Genomic DNA, 15,386 nt, shown 5'->3' on the forward strand with positions numbered 1-15,386 from the left:
TGATTACGTCCTGACTTCTGGGGCAGGTGACTGCATTTTGCCCCTGCCAAGTTTCTGTGCAGGGGTCCTCCAGGCCTCTGCCCCCTTGGATTGGTGTGCACTGTTGCTGGGCTCTGAGTCGCCACCTAGGCTCATACTGAATATGCGAGCTGGTTAGTGGTGGCTACAAGACACCTTGCTTGCTATGAAAAAGAAGAGTTAAAAGTAAATATTGAAACAGATTTGATTATTGATGTTTGTGAATGTACATTTCTAGGTACAGTGGCCAGTGACAAAGCATACATAGGTGGACAGCGACAGATGAAATGGACATCGATTTTTATGTGCCTGAGAGAATTGAGCTTAACCTGTCAGATCTGTCTAAGCCTCTCCCAATGCAAATGTCACGAAAGCTGCTTCCTCTTCCTTTCACCTGTCCCAGCTGTAAGGGGGATTTGTTCTTATGCTAAACAGTAAGCTCCATGAGGGCAGGGCCTTACTCAGGACTTGGGCTCCAAGGGCCTGACTCAGCCTAAGTGAATATCCAATGGGGAAAGAAGATGGGGAGGGGGACGTCTCCACTGCGTGGAAGGAGTAAGTGAGGGGCAGAGAAAGCTGTGATTTCTCATTACATTCACAGCTACCTCTGTGCTGTTTCTTGTCTGTGAAGACGAGACCGTGGGTCTCCTGTCAATAGGCCGAGGTTCCCTGCGATGCACCCGTGTGACCAATGCCATTCCTCTCCAGGCCCCTGAGATCAGGAGTCATTGCCTACATGGCCAGTGGTTCTCCATTCATTCCTCATTCCCGCAAAAATTATGTCTTGAGGACCCACCTAGGGTAAGGCTTGGGCCCCATTCTCTAGGAGCAGCTCCGGAAGAGAATTGGGTGGGCAAAGTGGTGTGCCCAGGGGCCTGTTTAGAGGAAACAGACCCTGAGACTGCAGCCTTGGAGGGAGGGGGGCAAGGAGCGGAGCAGAAAGCAGGGTGGTGTGTCGGTGGGGGCGGGGGTGTTGGGCTGGAGAAGGACCGGAGTCACCAGGTCGTTATTAGGGGGACTGAACCATTTTCTTGCCTCGTCCACGGCATTTTACCTCGACTCGTCAAACAGACTGAGCAAAGGCCACTTGCAATTGTGGCAATGAATGGTGGCCCTCCCCGAACGCTTCGCTTTGCCTTTGACGCCACAAGTGGCAGAACCACATGACCAGAGCTCTGAAGTCCGACCATGGGGTTGGAGTCCTAGCTTCCTAGCAGTGTGGCAAGAACATGCCCCTTAACTTTTCTGAGCTTGGGTCTGACACGTAACATTCAATACATGTTAGTTGCTATTAAAAACGTGAGTAATTTTATATCTTAAAATATTGCATATTGCTTAAATGGTTTCATGCTGGCTCACATTAAAAATGATTCCCAAGTGAAGATGACAAAGGGGAAATATTCATTATTTAGTTCTTTTCTTACATTAAGCGATCATAATAAAGTACATTTCTGGGTTGCATTCTCTGGAGTGCCTTTTGCTAAATAAATGGCCAAAAATAACTTTCCCTTCCAGTAAGATTTCATGATTCAGCACATTCAACTTTCACTATAAACGCTTAAAGTAAAGAGTACAAAACAAGCCTAGGAGCAAGAAACAGGCGAGAAAAAGCGATGGATACAGGAGGGTGAGGCTCACACTCCCGTAAAAGTGCTTTCTGTTTCAGACAAATCTCGGCAATAAGAAAGTTGTCTTTATTCAGGTATCTACATCACACTTAGGTTTGGGAGAAGCAGATGGATAAGAAATTAGTAGGATTTTCCAGGAGTCCCAGGTTCTCCCGGAAGAGGCAAATTAGAAAAAGCACAGCAGCCCTGGGTAGGGGCCCAGGGCCTGGAGCCAGGGCCTGGGCTAATCAGCCCCTCCCAACCCCAGGGCGGCCATCAGGTTGGAGATGCAGGTCACACCCCCGCCTGACCCCTTTTCTTTTCCAGAGCAGCAGCTCCAGATACTTAAGAGAAAAGTTACACCTCTTGTCATTTGCTGGGTGACATCAAAAGTGGGAGTGGAGTGGTCATGCTTGCCTGGCATCTGAAGGGCAGCCGAAGCCCTTGTTCACTGAGATTGCTCTAAACGCAAAGCTCATCTAAGAGCCGTCCAGGAGTTTTTTTGTTTTGTTTTGTTTTTGTTTTTTCTTCCATAGCGTGGCTTTATTGGAGAACCCCAGTCTTTTTCTGTCTTTGTGGGCGATCTCTTGCCTCTTCCCGTTTCATTTTAGCCGACAAGGGCCTAGATCACTTTTCATTAAGTTATCCGTATCCAGGAAGATGTCCTCTCATCCACTTTACCAAAAAGGGCTGGGGAACCCGAGCCACCTCCTGCCCACGGGAGTGTGTGCTCATCCACACAGACGGCTTCAAGCCGTCCAGGGCCTGGGACTGCGAAGAGGTGTCCACAGCAGGGGCACCCCACTCCAGGCATGGAGCACTCTTTTGGCCAAGGCGGCGCACGAATGCCCTTCGGCCGCCGAGGAAAGAGAGGGGCTCAGGTCCTTGCAAAGGGGCCTCCCTGCGGAGGAGCCCCGCGTGTGGCCCAGGAGGCCTCTCCTCCAGGTGGCCAGCGCCGGGCGCAGCTGCGGCCCCGGGGCACGGTGGCAGGCGGGCCGCTGGGCCGCCTACGGGCACCTCCACGCGCCCCGGCTCGGCCCTAGCCCGTCGCGCTGCCGCCGCCAGCGGTGGAAGGCAGTGTGGCGCGTGCGCACTGGCGTGCTCGTGGCCGGGCCCGTGGGCTCTCCCCGGAGGGCGGGAGGTGGGAACGTGGAAAGGCGCGGGGCCGCACACCTCCCGGCCCGCCGCCAGCGCCGCCGACACCTCGCGGCCAGGGCGCCCGCGATGTCCGTCGAGTGAGCGGCACAGGTAAGCGCTCTCTCGATCCCGTCGGGGGCTCTCCGCCCCAGCCCGCGGCCCCCAGGCGGCCGCGGCGCCAGCAAAATTGAACTTCGCGCGTCGCGGGCCGGACGCAGAACGCGGGGGGCCAGGTTGCCGGGGCCCCGGAGCCAGGTGCGCTCCTCTCGCCTGCGGGAGCGCGGGCGGGGCTGCGGCGGAGGCGCGGGGTGGGACTGGGGATGCAAGAGCCCCTGACCATGAGCTGCGCCCAGGCCTGGCCTCGCAGTGAACTTTTGCGCCGCGCCCTGGCAGCGTCTTGGTTCCCGGCAAGCACTGCCTGGGCGGCCTCCGTTGGCCTCTGCTCGCGGCCTTCCAGGCGGGCCTGCGGAGAGGCGATCGCCTGCCAGGGATTCTCGGCGCGGGGGAGGCGCGTACCGGCGCGGGCGAAGATCCGGGGTTCCGAGGATTTAGCTGAAGGACCCCGGGTTTTTCACTCTCCGTCCTCCCCCAGTACAAACGCCAGACCCTTGGAGGGAGGGATGGGGAAGGTCGAAGCGCCTAGATGCCTGGACGACAACGCAGGAAGCAATTAAAACTCCTCCTTTCGCATTAACAACCAAAAATTGATCGATGTGTCAGGAATACCATTGATTTATGAAAGGTGCTTATTTCTCTGGTATGGAGAATTTTATGTTCTCCAGGTGAAACCGAGTTCACCCAGCTCCAGCGTAGATTGATGTTTTAATAAAAATAAATAAAGGGGAAAAGCTCGCCTGGTCTTTGGGGACATCAAGTCTCAAATCGCAGAGTTAGACTAACAAATCAAATTGCATTATCTTTACATTTCATATCTTTTAATCTTGTGCCTAAAAGTCGCAGGCAGGAGAGCGCCTTCATTTCGAAAGTTTTAATATAGTGCTTAAAAGTCCGCGTAACTAGCAATCAATGTTTCATAAGCAAAATGGCACGGGAACGTCGGGTAATTGTGATAAGTGGCAGGCGGCGCGGGGCGAGCGCGGCGGCGGCGGCGGCGGCGGGAGGAGGAGCCGGCGCTGGACGCTGAGAGGGAGGAGGCGGCGGCCGCCCGGAGCCGCGCGGCGCCCGTAGATGGCGCCCTGGCCCCACGCTAGGCCCGGGATCCGCGGCTCCGTCGGGCGGCGAGTGGGCGGGGGAGCCGGCGGGGGCGCGGGGCTCGGGGCTCCACGCTTGCGGTCGACTTGGACCGGGGCGGCACGGCTAAGGAGGAAAAAAAAATATTAAGCTTATTGTTGCCATTTTTAATGTAAGACCTGGGCAGTCGTTTGGGGTGGATGGGGGTCCGCGAGTCCAAGGCGTCACTGGGAGCGGAGGGATTCCCGCCCCCCAGGAGACCCCCAACCGGCTGCAGCTCAGCCCGGGTGGCGCTAGCGCAGCCCCAGTCCCGGCCTCCGGGTGCGCGGCCCAGGCGGGGCCCTGGCGTGCAGATGCGCGCGTGTGCGGGCGAGGGTCGGCGGCACGCCGGCAAGGACACCGAGTTCAAAGCCGCCGGTGGATCGCCCCAGAGGGCGGCCCGGATGGCCGGAGGACGCCCCCGCCCCCGCGCTGGTGCACCCCCGGAGCCCGCGCCAGCCCCGCCGCCACGGCTGCCGGCGCCCTCCGCTTTGCAATGTAAATTTCAGCGGGACAAATTGCTTATTAATAGTCTAGAAGAGAAGCCGGTTTCTTTCTTTCTTCTTTTCTTTATCTGTTTTTATTTCTACATGGCCCCTAGCTATGCCATGGGCCGCCTCGCCGCCCAGCAGTTTTCTCTTCATTTCAATGTCCTAAAGAAAATGCAAATTTCCACAGTGTGGCCTTTTTAAAAAGTTAAATTAGCAACAGCTTTACGTGACTCCATTAGTATGGAAAACATACACATGTTTAATGTGGGAATAGCTTCCTTTTAACGGGACTCATTTTGGTCTGTACATTTAGCAAACCCTTAGAGTTGGTAAAGAATCTCTTCGCGGCCGAATTTGTAGCCAGAGGTGCACTCTCCTCCTTCCAGCCTCGGCGTGCGCCTGCGTTCCTGGGGGGAGAGGAGGGGTGCGTACCGCCGCCGTGCGCTGCCCGACCCAGTCCGCTGGCTTGGATCCCTTAGAAGCCGCGCGGATGTGCGCGAAAGGGTTTGTGCAGGCTGGAAGGGAGGAGAGCTTGACACATTTCTGTCCAAGAGCGGTGTGCTGTTCCTTCCCTCCCGGCCTCATCGTCGCAGTCCCCGGAGCTGAGTTAATTACCTGGACGGACTCCCCGGCCCGGCCGCCAGCACCCACCGCCCCACTTTTGGGCACCAAAACGGGTGTATACACTCTGTTAAGGTGCTGTGAAGGAATGAGATCGGATAGCCGAGGAGGAGGACATTAGTACATCGGTGACCGTGGCCACCCTTTCCGTCCGTGCCCACTGTGGCTCTCTACCACCCCAACTTCCTTTACTCGTGTTGGCAAACCGCGGTTGCAAACTGGAATTTTATTGGCAAACTTTTGTGCGCGGTTAGCTTCCAGAAGAGGGTATTTAATTTTGTCATGAGGTCTGGCCGCCCCCTCCTTTCCCTTCAAGCCAGTGGCGTGGCACTCCACACCCGTCCATGAAAGAGTTAAGATTTATGGTATGCTGGAGAGGTCTTGTTAGGATGTAATCTGCATTTTTTAACTACTGCGTAATAAAAAGTGAGAAGTTTTGAGACACCTTTCTTGATTATACCTTTGGCGATACTTTAGGTTTTACATTTAATTTGCATTTTGTTCTTGGTGACTACTGAAGTCTTGAGTGGAGGATTGAATTTTATTAGGACATCTGGACTGACAATATCAAATCAGACACCAGTGTCCCAAAGCATGCTAAAATTTCAGAGTTAATTAGAACGCAGTGTGTTTAATTAAAGCCAATTATAATATTTGAAATTATCTGATCGATCCGTGTTTGTACAGTTTGGGTCTGTTTAGGTGTTGATTGGCGCACTTTGCGCGCCGTTCGATCTCGGAACTTCTCTGGGGAAAGTTTGCTTTGTAAACTGGCGGGGGCGGGCCGGCGCTGAATCGGAGTCTCCCGCGCCCGATCGGGCGCATCCAGCCGGACTGCTTTTCCGGGCGCCGCCGAACGCAGCTCGAGAAATCCCAGCTCGTTGCTAAACCGATGGGCCTTTTCGGGTCCGAGGGACCTCGCCACGCACCAGCTGTCTTTTCCAGCTCGGTTGCTCCTCCGGAGCATCTTTACAGAGAGGCAACCTTTAGGGTTGCCGGGTGCGTTGGGAGAAGCCCAAGCTCGCCAGTGTTTGATTTGGGGTTTTCGCTCAAGTAGAATAGCCCCCAGAGCTGACTCATGGGGTCGGCCAAAGTGACCGAAGGAATCCGAGAAAAGTTAGGAAAAGGAAACAATAATTGTTTCCCTTATAATTTCGCACGCTGCAGGAGCCGAGGCACACCCCGGCGTTTTCGCCCCGCGTGGAGCGCCCATAGTTTTCCAGGGAGAAGGTTGAGCGAGTTCCAGGTCAAGTCCGTTGCCCCCTGCGGGGCCGGGCACTTAGAGCGCAAGTTTCTCTCCAGCAAGGACGTTCGCGTGGCGCTTGGTACCTAGGCCTTCTGCCCGGTGCCGGGTTTGGTCCGACCCTTGCTCACGCAGGTGGGCGGCAATTAGGACTAGGCGGCGTGTGACGGTTTCCGCGCGCCCCTGGGGTCACGGCGTCAGCTAGGACTAGGTGCTCCGGTCGCGCAGGAGCCGGGGCCCAGCTGCTGGGGCCGGCAGAACCCGGGGCGGACACCTGCCCCGGGGTGGGTAGGAGCCCGGGCTGCTCGGCTCCCGGCTCCCGGCTGCGCAGCGGCACTCCACTCTCCCCACCCCAGGAGGCGCTGTTTGTCAAACTTGGCTGCCTTGGCAGGAGGCGCCTGCACGTTCTCACTTGGAAGCTGAGCCTTCCCCGGTACTGGGGGTCGGGCTTCAGCAATCTTAGCCGTACAGAATAAATATTAGGGGGAGGAGGCAATGCAGAGAACAGGGGTCTGGGACCCTTCAGTTTTTGCTTTTTACCGGTGAACCCAACAGGGCATCCTTCCTCCAGCGCAGGGCAGAGGCGCCCGTTGGTTTGCCCCATGTGCCAGGGCGAGTTGCCCAGTAACTTGCCTCAGAGGGCAGGCGGGGTGCGCGGCCTGTCTTGGGCTCTGCCGCCAGATGCCTCCTGAGGCCCCCGCGGCTGGCATCTCCGCGCCGAGAGGGCGAAGGCGCCCTCTCTGGGCCTGAGTAACCCACCCAAACTGGTCGGGCTCCGTTTGTGCGCGACTTAGGTTCGGATGGCCCTTACTTCTCGGTTTTCCCCGGCCCACGGACGAGCGTGACCCTGTGGCGCAAGACGGAACTTGGAGCGCGCTCAGAGGCCTCGTCACCACCCGTGGTGGGCAGGCTTTGCCAGTGCGTGCTGTTTCCACCCTATCCCGCAGTTCCCGGGATTTTCTAGGTGCGTCTCTCCCTGCCCCTCTGGCCTCCTTCCCACTGGGGCCCAGGGTCAGACTGGCTCTCTCTTTTCCTGTTCTTTCCCCGGTCCCTGCCTGTGCTTGGCGCCCGATTCTGACCCCAAGCTTGAGCAGGGCTAGAGGCCCGGAGGCCGGCACGGTCTGAGCGTGACCCTGGGGCGCGGAGGACGTGGGGGCGGGCCGCGCCTGCAGCTCAGCACTGGCGGCGGGCACACGAACTGCCGGCCTTTCGTGCATTGGCTTTTACCCTTCCCCGAAGGCTCCAAGTGACGTGGCCAGGCAGCTTGGGCCTGTGGCCATAGGCCCTCCGAGGGTGCTGCGTCCGGTCGAGCTCGCGCACCCCCTGATACTCCAGAGGACTTGGCTTCCAGGAACTCTCGGCCCAGGCTTCTCAACGCAGGAAATGCAGTTTATTACTCTTTGGAAGGATGTTAGGGAGGTAGGCGGGTGCCCTGGGCTAAGCCTCAATCAAGAAGGGGGCATTTACCGGGTGCCCTGGGCGCTGGGCCCGTGCCGACACCGCGGCAGGCCTCGCGCCCTGGGACTCCAACTTGGCTGAAGTTTCTGGGTGGGGGTGGCTTGGAGTCCGGTACCAGCCCAGGTCCCGGTCTCTGGGCCTTGCACCAGGCACCAGTGGAGGATCTGAGACTGAGGAGGGGTGAGGGGAAAGTTTACTCCCTACGCGCGCCGAATAGCCCCCTTCACGGGTGGGTAGTGGGTACCGGCGGAGGACGCTGGCACGCGCGGTGGCTCGGGCACTGAGTGGCTGGGCAAGGAGGCCAGGGTGAGCCTGGGTGCGGCTCCTGGGAGGTTAGAGCCCCGGCTAGACTTCAGCCAGGTTTTTTGATGGTGCCACGGATCAGTGGCCCAAGCGCCGCCAGGGCCTTGCGCCCTGCACCCGGCACGCCGCTCCCAGAGCCGGGCGCCAGGGGCGGCGGGCGCTGTCTCTTTAAGGTCACTGCCTGCTCCGGCACGACATGGGGAGGACAGCTGGGCACTGGCCATCTGACTGACTCCAGCTTGACATCTGGGAGCCCACTGGTGTGTGGCACGCGAAGCGCTTGATGCCGCTATTTAAATGCAAATGTGAGGGGGCTCATTGAAGCCTCTCCCCGTAAATCCGCACAAAAGGAATACTTCCCACCCTCCGAGGAGGAGGCGGCGGCGGCAGCTCGAGGGCCACCCGTGCAAATCGCGTTGGGCGCGGGGCCCTGAGCGGTGGCCGCAGCCGTCGCGGCCCGCGGGGTCCCCCGCAAAGGTCAGGCTCCGCCCAGTCCGGCCCCTGGACGCCGGTCTGGCCCCTGGGAGCGCTCTGTGCACCGAGGTTAGACCTCCGGCCGCCGTGGGCCTGCAAAACTTCCAAAGTAGCAGCCTGTTTCTCCTCCTCTCCCTTCTCTTGGGTATCCAGCACCCCGCGTTCCCCAGAAAGGGCAAGGGGTGGGGGCAGGGCTCCCTCGGGAGGCGGCCAAGCGCCGGGACGCGCTCCCAGCGTTACTCAGGACACTCGGGATTTGACCTGCAGCCCTCTTCCCCATCCCTGGCCTGGCTGCGGTGTCCCTCGCTCCCCTCTGCTGCTGCTCCTGCCCCATCAAGTCGAAAATCTGAGGGTGGGATGGGGTGGGGGACCAGGGGGTACCCTCCCAGTCCGCTCCGCAGCAGGCCGGGGTGGAGACCCTGCCCGGTCCTTGTGCCCACAGCTCGGAGCCAGCAGCGGAGTGACAAAAAAGATAAAGTTGGTGAATGATAAAGACCGTATTTTCCACGCTTTGGGTGCGGGACCAGATGATCTAGAAAATGAGCTGAAATGGATTCAGCCTCCGAGCCTGTTGTGAGAGCAGCTGATTCCCCCATTTCGGGCCAGATGGCTGCTGAACACAGATTTGCATTCATTTTCGCTTAATATCGTCCAAAATAGTGGGGCAGCTGCATTTGTTGTCAAAAAGGTTTAAAACCCCTTTTCTTTCTGGGGCAGGATCGTTACCTTATGTGATGGGCTTATAGAACTTTTTTTCCCTCTTTAGTCAACAGTATCAGATTTAGAAGGATTTGTTTTTAAACCTTCTAATTTGGTAATCAGATTTAAATCGCCTTGGCGCGTGTAATCTGAATTAAAGATACTGTAAATGATTTTAAGCATGATACTTTCGTTAGCGCAAGGAAGGGGCACCTCTAGCACAGGCTGGACATTTTAGGAAGTGTGCTATAAAGGAAGCATTGTTTCCTATTTCCAACTTCATCTTTCCCGAAAAGGCACTTTGCATATTCTGACAATAACGCTTGCCTGGCCGCTTGCCCTGCGTGAGCCCCCGAAGCAGCTAAACACGCAGAGACAAAGCGTTTCTCAACCCCACCCTCCCCCGATGGCCAACTTTATTTTGCGTTGTTTCTCCACGAAGAAAGTGTTCCCTCCTACACCAGGGTCTGCCTAGAGTGGAAAGCACTGGGCTTATTAGGAATACAGAAATTTTCTTTTAATTTATCATGAATAGTTTCCATACACTTTGATTTAAGGTTATTAACATTCTATAGACAGTGGCATCTTTAATATGTGGCGATCGCTTCTAAAGACTAATCTCATTACCCTCAAATAGTCATAAAATATGATTTTATTATACTTACGTATTTAATTAGACGGCCGGCACCGTAATGGATTTTGAGATGGGACTGGCGCAACAGCTTTGATAATTCACTTATCTTTGGCAATAGTCATTAACCCCCAACACCAGCAAAATAGATCTCTTTCCAACACATCTTTTTTCTCACTCCTTCCAAGAGGCGTGGGGGTCCCCAGATAACGTGAATCGGACTTCGATTTTCTCGATTAATTAAAATATTAACGTACACACGCTGCCAATTCACGGGAAAAGGGAGTGCTGCCCCAGACCCGGCGGGAGGAGGCTGCCCTGCGACACACTTGCGCCCTGCAATCTTTTTTTTTTTTTTTAATCAAAAGGGCCTGATTTCTCTTGGCAGGGAAGTGCCTGGGACAGTTCCTGGTCGTCCCCTGGGTCTCTGCTCCGTGTCGCGCAGACGTCCTTTGGGCGGGCCGCGCTCCTGGGCGCGGAGTCCCGGCTGCAGGAGCTGGGCCGCGGGGCCCATAGGCTGCCCGCGCCCGGCTGCCCTCCCGATTCCTAGAAACCAGGTCGGGAAGCCGCGCGCCGCGCGCTCACCCCGGTCCAGCGGCTCTGAGGGCCGGGCCACAGCGCCGGCGGCGTTCGCTTGGTTTTTGGAGCAGTTGGCTCCAGGGCGGTCTGGCCACCGCGCAGGTCGCGCAGCCAGATACCCGGCTCCGGGTCGCCGGAGAGGCCGGGCGCGCTTCCCGTCGGCCCGGAGAGACCGGAGCCTTCTTTGTCACTCGCTGTGCGTAAGAACAGGCCAGGGGCCGGGGTCTGCCGCGGCCACCGGGGGAGAGGGAGTATCTGGCAGAACCTGCCTCCGACGTGGATTCCCTGCCCGGCACTCGGCGGCCTCCGCCGGGGTAGGAAGCTTGGAGTACCCGGCGGGGCTCAGACCGGGACTGGCCGGCCCTGCAGCAGCCTTAGGTCTGCTTAGAAATCAGGCTGAGCTGCGCGTCCAGCCTTGGCCGGGGAGCCCTGGGCACCCCTCCTCCCAGTCCGTTGCCCGCTCCTCCCTCCGGCGCCCTCCCTGCGGTTGACCTGCCTCTTCCCACTTCTCCTTCGGGCGGCCCCAGGACGAGCTGCAGCCCCGTGCATTTATTGCATGCATCTGGGCAACTTGGGGCGCCTCGTTATTTTACAGCCCCCCGCCCCGCCCATCGTGTTTGACTGTGTGGCAGGTTTTGCAGGGAGGTATTAAGGGGCCAAGCTGCAGTTGTGCAGCGGCTGCGTTTGTTTCTTTTCAAGATTTATTTGGGCGAGTAGTAACTTCCTTGGCCGCGGCTGGGCGCGAGGAGCCGCGGTGCGTGGCGGGGGGCGGCGGCGGCGCTCGGTGGCGCTCGGCGGCGGCGGGGCTCGCGGGGCTCGCGGGGCTCGGGCCGGCTCGCGGCGCCGTCAGGCAGTCAGTCGGCGAGCGCGGCGGCGGCGGCGGCGAGGGGCGCGGCGAGGGGCGGCCGCTCCCATATATGGCGCAGGCACCGCCCCCCGACGTCACCCTCTGACAGCGCCGCTCCCGGGGGCTTCGAGTTTTGGCTCCCGGGAAAGGGTCCATTCCTCGGGGAGAGAGGGCTGAGTTTTGTGCGCCTCCGTCCGCTGCGCGCGCCGCTCCAGGCCCCGCCGCGCCCCGCCTGCGCCCGGGACTGCGCCGCAGCACTCACTGCCCCGTTTATTTGTCTTTGGAGCAGGCGGGCCGCGCCAGAAGCGGGCGATCCCGCAGTGTCCTGCAGCCGCGGACGCCGCCTGGCTAGGATGACACCACGTTGAGCGCGCCCGCAAACAACAACAACAACAACAAGCGCCGCCGCGGCCACCGCGTCCTGCTCCTTCGAAGCGCCGCCGCCGCCGGTGGAGCCGCCTCCGCGCCCCTGGCCGTCCGGAGCGCCCGGCCGCTGGTGGATGTCGCGCCTGCCCGGGACGGGCTGAAGCCGGCGGCGGGGCCGGACCGCAGGCGCCGAGCAAGGCGAGGGCGGCCAGGGCAGCCGCCTGCCGCCGAGCCCCGAGCGCCGCTGCTCGAGGAAACGCTTTCGGCCGGGAGCTGCGGCCGCCGCCAGCAGTTTTCATGTTTGGGATTCAGGAGAATATTCCGCGCGGGGGGACGACCATGAAGGAGGAGCCGCTGGGCAGCGGCATGAACCCGGTGCGCTCGTGGATGCACACGGCGGGCGTGGTGGACGCCAACACGGCCGCCCAGAGGTACGTACCGGCCGCCCCCGCGCGCCCCGGCCCCGGCCCGGCCCGGCCCCCTCCGCCGGCCGGCGCCGCGGTCCTCACCGGGCCGCTGTCTCTTTCCTCCCGCAGCGGCGTGGGGCTGGCGCGGGCGCACTTCGAGAAGCAGCCGCCTTCCAACCTCCGGAAATCCAATTTCTTCCACTTCGTGCTGGCGCTCTACGACAGGCAGGGGCAGCCGGTGGAGATTGAAAGGACCGCTTTTGTGGACTTTGTGGAGAAAGAGAAAGTAAGTGCAAACATACGATCACCCCCTCTCTCTTTCTAGAAGTGGGAGGCAGGCGGTGTCGGCGCGAGGGGGTTCGAGTGCCCCCCTAGGCGGCGGGCACGGCTCCGCCAGGCCACCCCGCCGCCGCCGCCGCCACGTGCGGCCGCCCGGGACCGCCGAGGGCTGGGCAACTTCTCTGCGCCCTCGGACTTATTCGGGGCGAGGAGAACGCTGGCCTTCCAGCAGGAAAGTGACATCACCGCGCTGCTCCGAGCTAGGAATCCTGCCATGTGTAAGGCCGAGAGCCTCGGTCGCGGAGGGGGACCGAGCGCGGTGGCCGCGCCTGACACCGATCGCACTAAATGCAATTATTTATCGTTACTTTCAGGAGCCAAACAACGAGAAAACCAACAATGGCATCCACTATAAACTCCAGTTATTGTACAGCAACGGTAAGTGCCTGCTGCCTGCTCGCCGCCTCTGCAGCGGCTGGCTCTCCTTTTCCGCGCTGGTGAAAGGACATAAAGATTTTGAGATTAAAATGACATGGATGTAAACACGAAATCTTCTCATGCCATAGAAGGAAAACAAAACATAAACGATCAATAAGTCGATGGCACTTCACATGATTAACCGGTGGAGCTTGAAGTAGAAAGTTAAAAAAAAGATCGATACGGGCTCCAGCAGAACATCACTTTTAAGTGACTTTTTTCAATTTTGCAAATTAATGTTAATTATTGGGATGGGGGTAACTCCATAAACGGAGCATAACTTACTTCCTGTGAACGAGTTTTTTTTTTTTTTTTTTTTTTTTAAATCCTCGAGAGACATTAGAAGGAGTTCAGCCTCTCACTCAGTTTCCATTTGGTGCTTTTTCTTTTCTAAAAATAAACGACCACATGGGCCCACCGCGCACAGCTACCAGGCCTGCTCTCCACCAGGCGAATTCCTTGCACCTTGAAATGCAAACCCTAAGAGTCTTAAGGTTCTTAATTAAGAAAAGAAAAAAAATTAAGCGAGAAGTGGTGGGGTTCTCTTTTCTCCCTTTCAAAGGGATTGCCTAAGTTTTGCTGCATCACCGTGGCAGCAGTCCTGAGTTACAGACTTCCTGTGCCCCATGTGCCCTCCCCGAGGTACAGCACTCAAATCCTGATGAGAATTTGTCTCTGTTTTTTGCAGGAGTCAGAACAGAGCAAGATCTGTATGTTCGCCTCATAGATTCAATGACCAAACAGGTGAGAAAGTTTATGCCTCTGCACGAGTTTTTCACTGCTGGGCCTGAGTTGTCCTGGGCTTCAGAGGCAAGGGCACTGACAAATGGATCTCGTGTATTTGTTTTCCATTGAGCTTCCTTGACATGCTAATGAGAATTCCATATTTATTGGAATGAATGAAGCGATCGGTAAAATAGTTTGTGTTGTCATTAGAACAGGACATGTATGCTTTATTAAATGTCTTGTGATTGGAATCATATTCTGTCTTAATTAATTATGGTAATTAATATTTGACAAAAATTTCAAGATGTCCCCCCTCTTGTTTATTTTTAAATGCTTCTCTGTCTGCTAGAAATCAGTTCATTTGGATTTTTTTTCCTATAACAAAGGCAGCTGACTCCTAAGCCCATCCAGTTGGACTTGATTAGTTCATTTTTTTTTCTCCTTTCCAGTGTGATCTAGTAATACGAGACGTTTATTTGGATTTAAAAGTTAAATGTGTTGGGGTGAAAAGTCACCTTGTTCTCCTCTAGTCCATCTTCACCTCGCAGCCCCCCCAGCTCCATAATTCAAACTCCAAGCTCCAGGGGTCACTCCAACCCGTCCACTGCTCTGCCCCCTCTCCCACCCTCTGTCATACCTTGTAAATAACATAATTACAAGCAGTTCCTTATTAAATTATTTAACCTGTCTTGGTCAACTTTTCCGATGATAACTATTGGCTATCAGTAATGTGATTAAGTGGAGAAAAGTGCGTCATTGCTTTTTGACATTGTGCAGTCTCTGGCTGCTGGTTTTGTTCTGGGTGGTGTGTTGTTGTTGATTTGGTTGTTTTAAAGATTCTCCCCCGCCCCCATTTTCTTAAAATAGAGTGTTGTGGTGGGGAGGGGGGCAGGTCCCGTTTGTAGATTAAATCCACTCAGCACAGATTGTTTTAAAATATACTTCCAAGCTGGACTTCACACTTAGAAATGAAAGTGGCTTCTTCGGTTTTGATGCTAACTTTAAGAATTGTGAGCCAAGTAAAGGAGAGCTTGTTGGGGCTTCCTGCAGCCCAGCACATATGCCTCCCACTCTCTGCATGCAATTAGTTTGCAGATTTTATTTCCCCTTTAAAAAGTTTGTCCTTACCTAGGTAGCAAGGGTGTTAGATTTTAATGCCTGCAGCAGTAAACCAGTGTGGTTTTCTCTTAGAGTAAAACAGATCTGACAGGTAAACTAAGGTCTTTCTGACAAAGACAGAGGCGGTGTGCCCTTCTGTAATTATTTCACTCGATTCAGAGAAGCCTCTGGAACTCCAGCTGCTGGTTGACAGAGTGATTTTATTTCCTTTGTATATAATGGCTAAACGTTTTCAGAAATCGCTATAGTCTAATTAAGAGGTTTATGTAGGCAGCCCTAAGTTTCTCTGTTGCACAGAGGAGGAGGAGGCTTCGTTTTAAGTACACTTTTATTGTTCATTTAGCCTTGTACCTTTGCAGTATAAACAGGGCTGAAAATAAAGGCATTTAATCTCCTCTCACTGACGGGCATGGAGGGGGAAAAAAAAGGAAAGAAATAGCCCAGTAACTGATCAAAGAGTCAATGGCGCTGAACCGACAGTTTATGGATTTCTGTTTGTGCTACAAAATAAAAAATAAATCAAATATAAATACGGGGATCCATCGGAGGACAAGCCACTCTCTCAGAAGCGCTGGTGCCCGCCGCGGCCACGCGCCCTGCAGCCCCAGGCGGCTCGTTGGCCTGCGGTGACACCCATCACTTCTGTGGTTCTGAGCCGGGTCCAGGCGGGAGGC

At 56.4% G+C, this 15,386-nt stretch overlaps 1 protein-coding gene across 14 annotated transcripts in view; it reads left to right on the top strand.

Annotated features, from left to right (window-relative positions):
• Positions 1–11,492: 11,492 nt before the first annotated feature.
• Positions 11,493–15,386, top strand: part of EBF3 (EBF transcription factor 3) — a 128,640-nt gene continuing 124,746 nt past the window's right edge. For 7 of the 14 annotated variants that reach the window (XM_055245380.2, XM_055245383.2, XM_055245392.2 and 4 more), the window contains exons 1-4: positions 11,493–12,135; positions 12,241–12,397; positions 12,765–12,828; positions 13,556–13,611. In XM_055245380.2, the coding sequence (XP_055101355.1) occupies positions 12,002–12,135; positions 12,241–12,397; positions 12,765–12,828; positions 13,556–13,611 (411 nt within the window). In that variant the 5' untranslated portion in view covers positions 11,493–12,001. The remainder of the gene's footprint in view (positions 12,136–12,240; positions 12,398–12,764; positions 12,829–13,555; positions 13,612–15,386) is intronic. The other 7 variants (XM_055245395.2, XM_055245398.2, XM_055245396.2 and 4 more) reach the window with 1 other exon arrangement.

The sequence above is a fragment of the Symphalangus syndactylus genome, chromosome 2 (genome assembly GCF_028878055.3).
Source record: "Symphalangus syndactylus isolate Jambi chromosome 2, NHGRI_mSymSyn1-v2.1_pri, whole genome shotgun sequence".
Classification (NCBI taxonomy): domain Eukaryota; kingdom Metazoa; phylum Chordata; class Mammalia; order Primates; family Hylobatidae; genus Symphalangus; species Symphalangus syndactylus.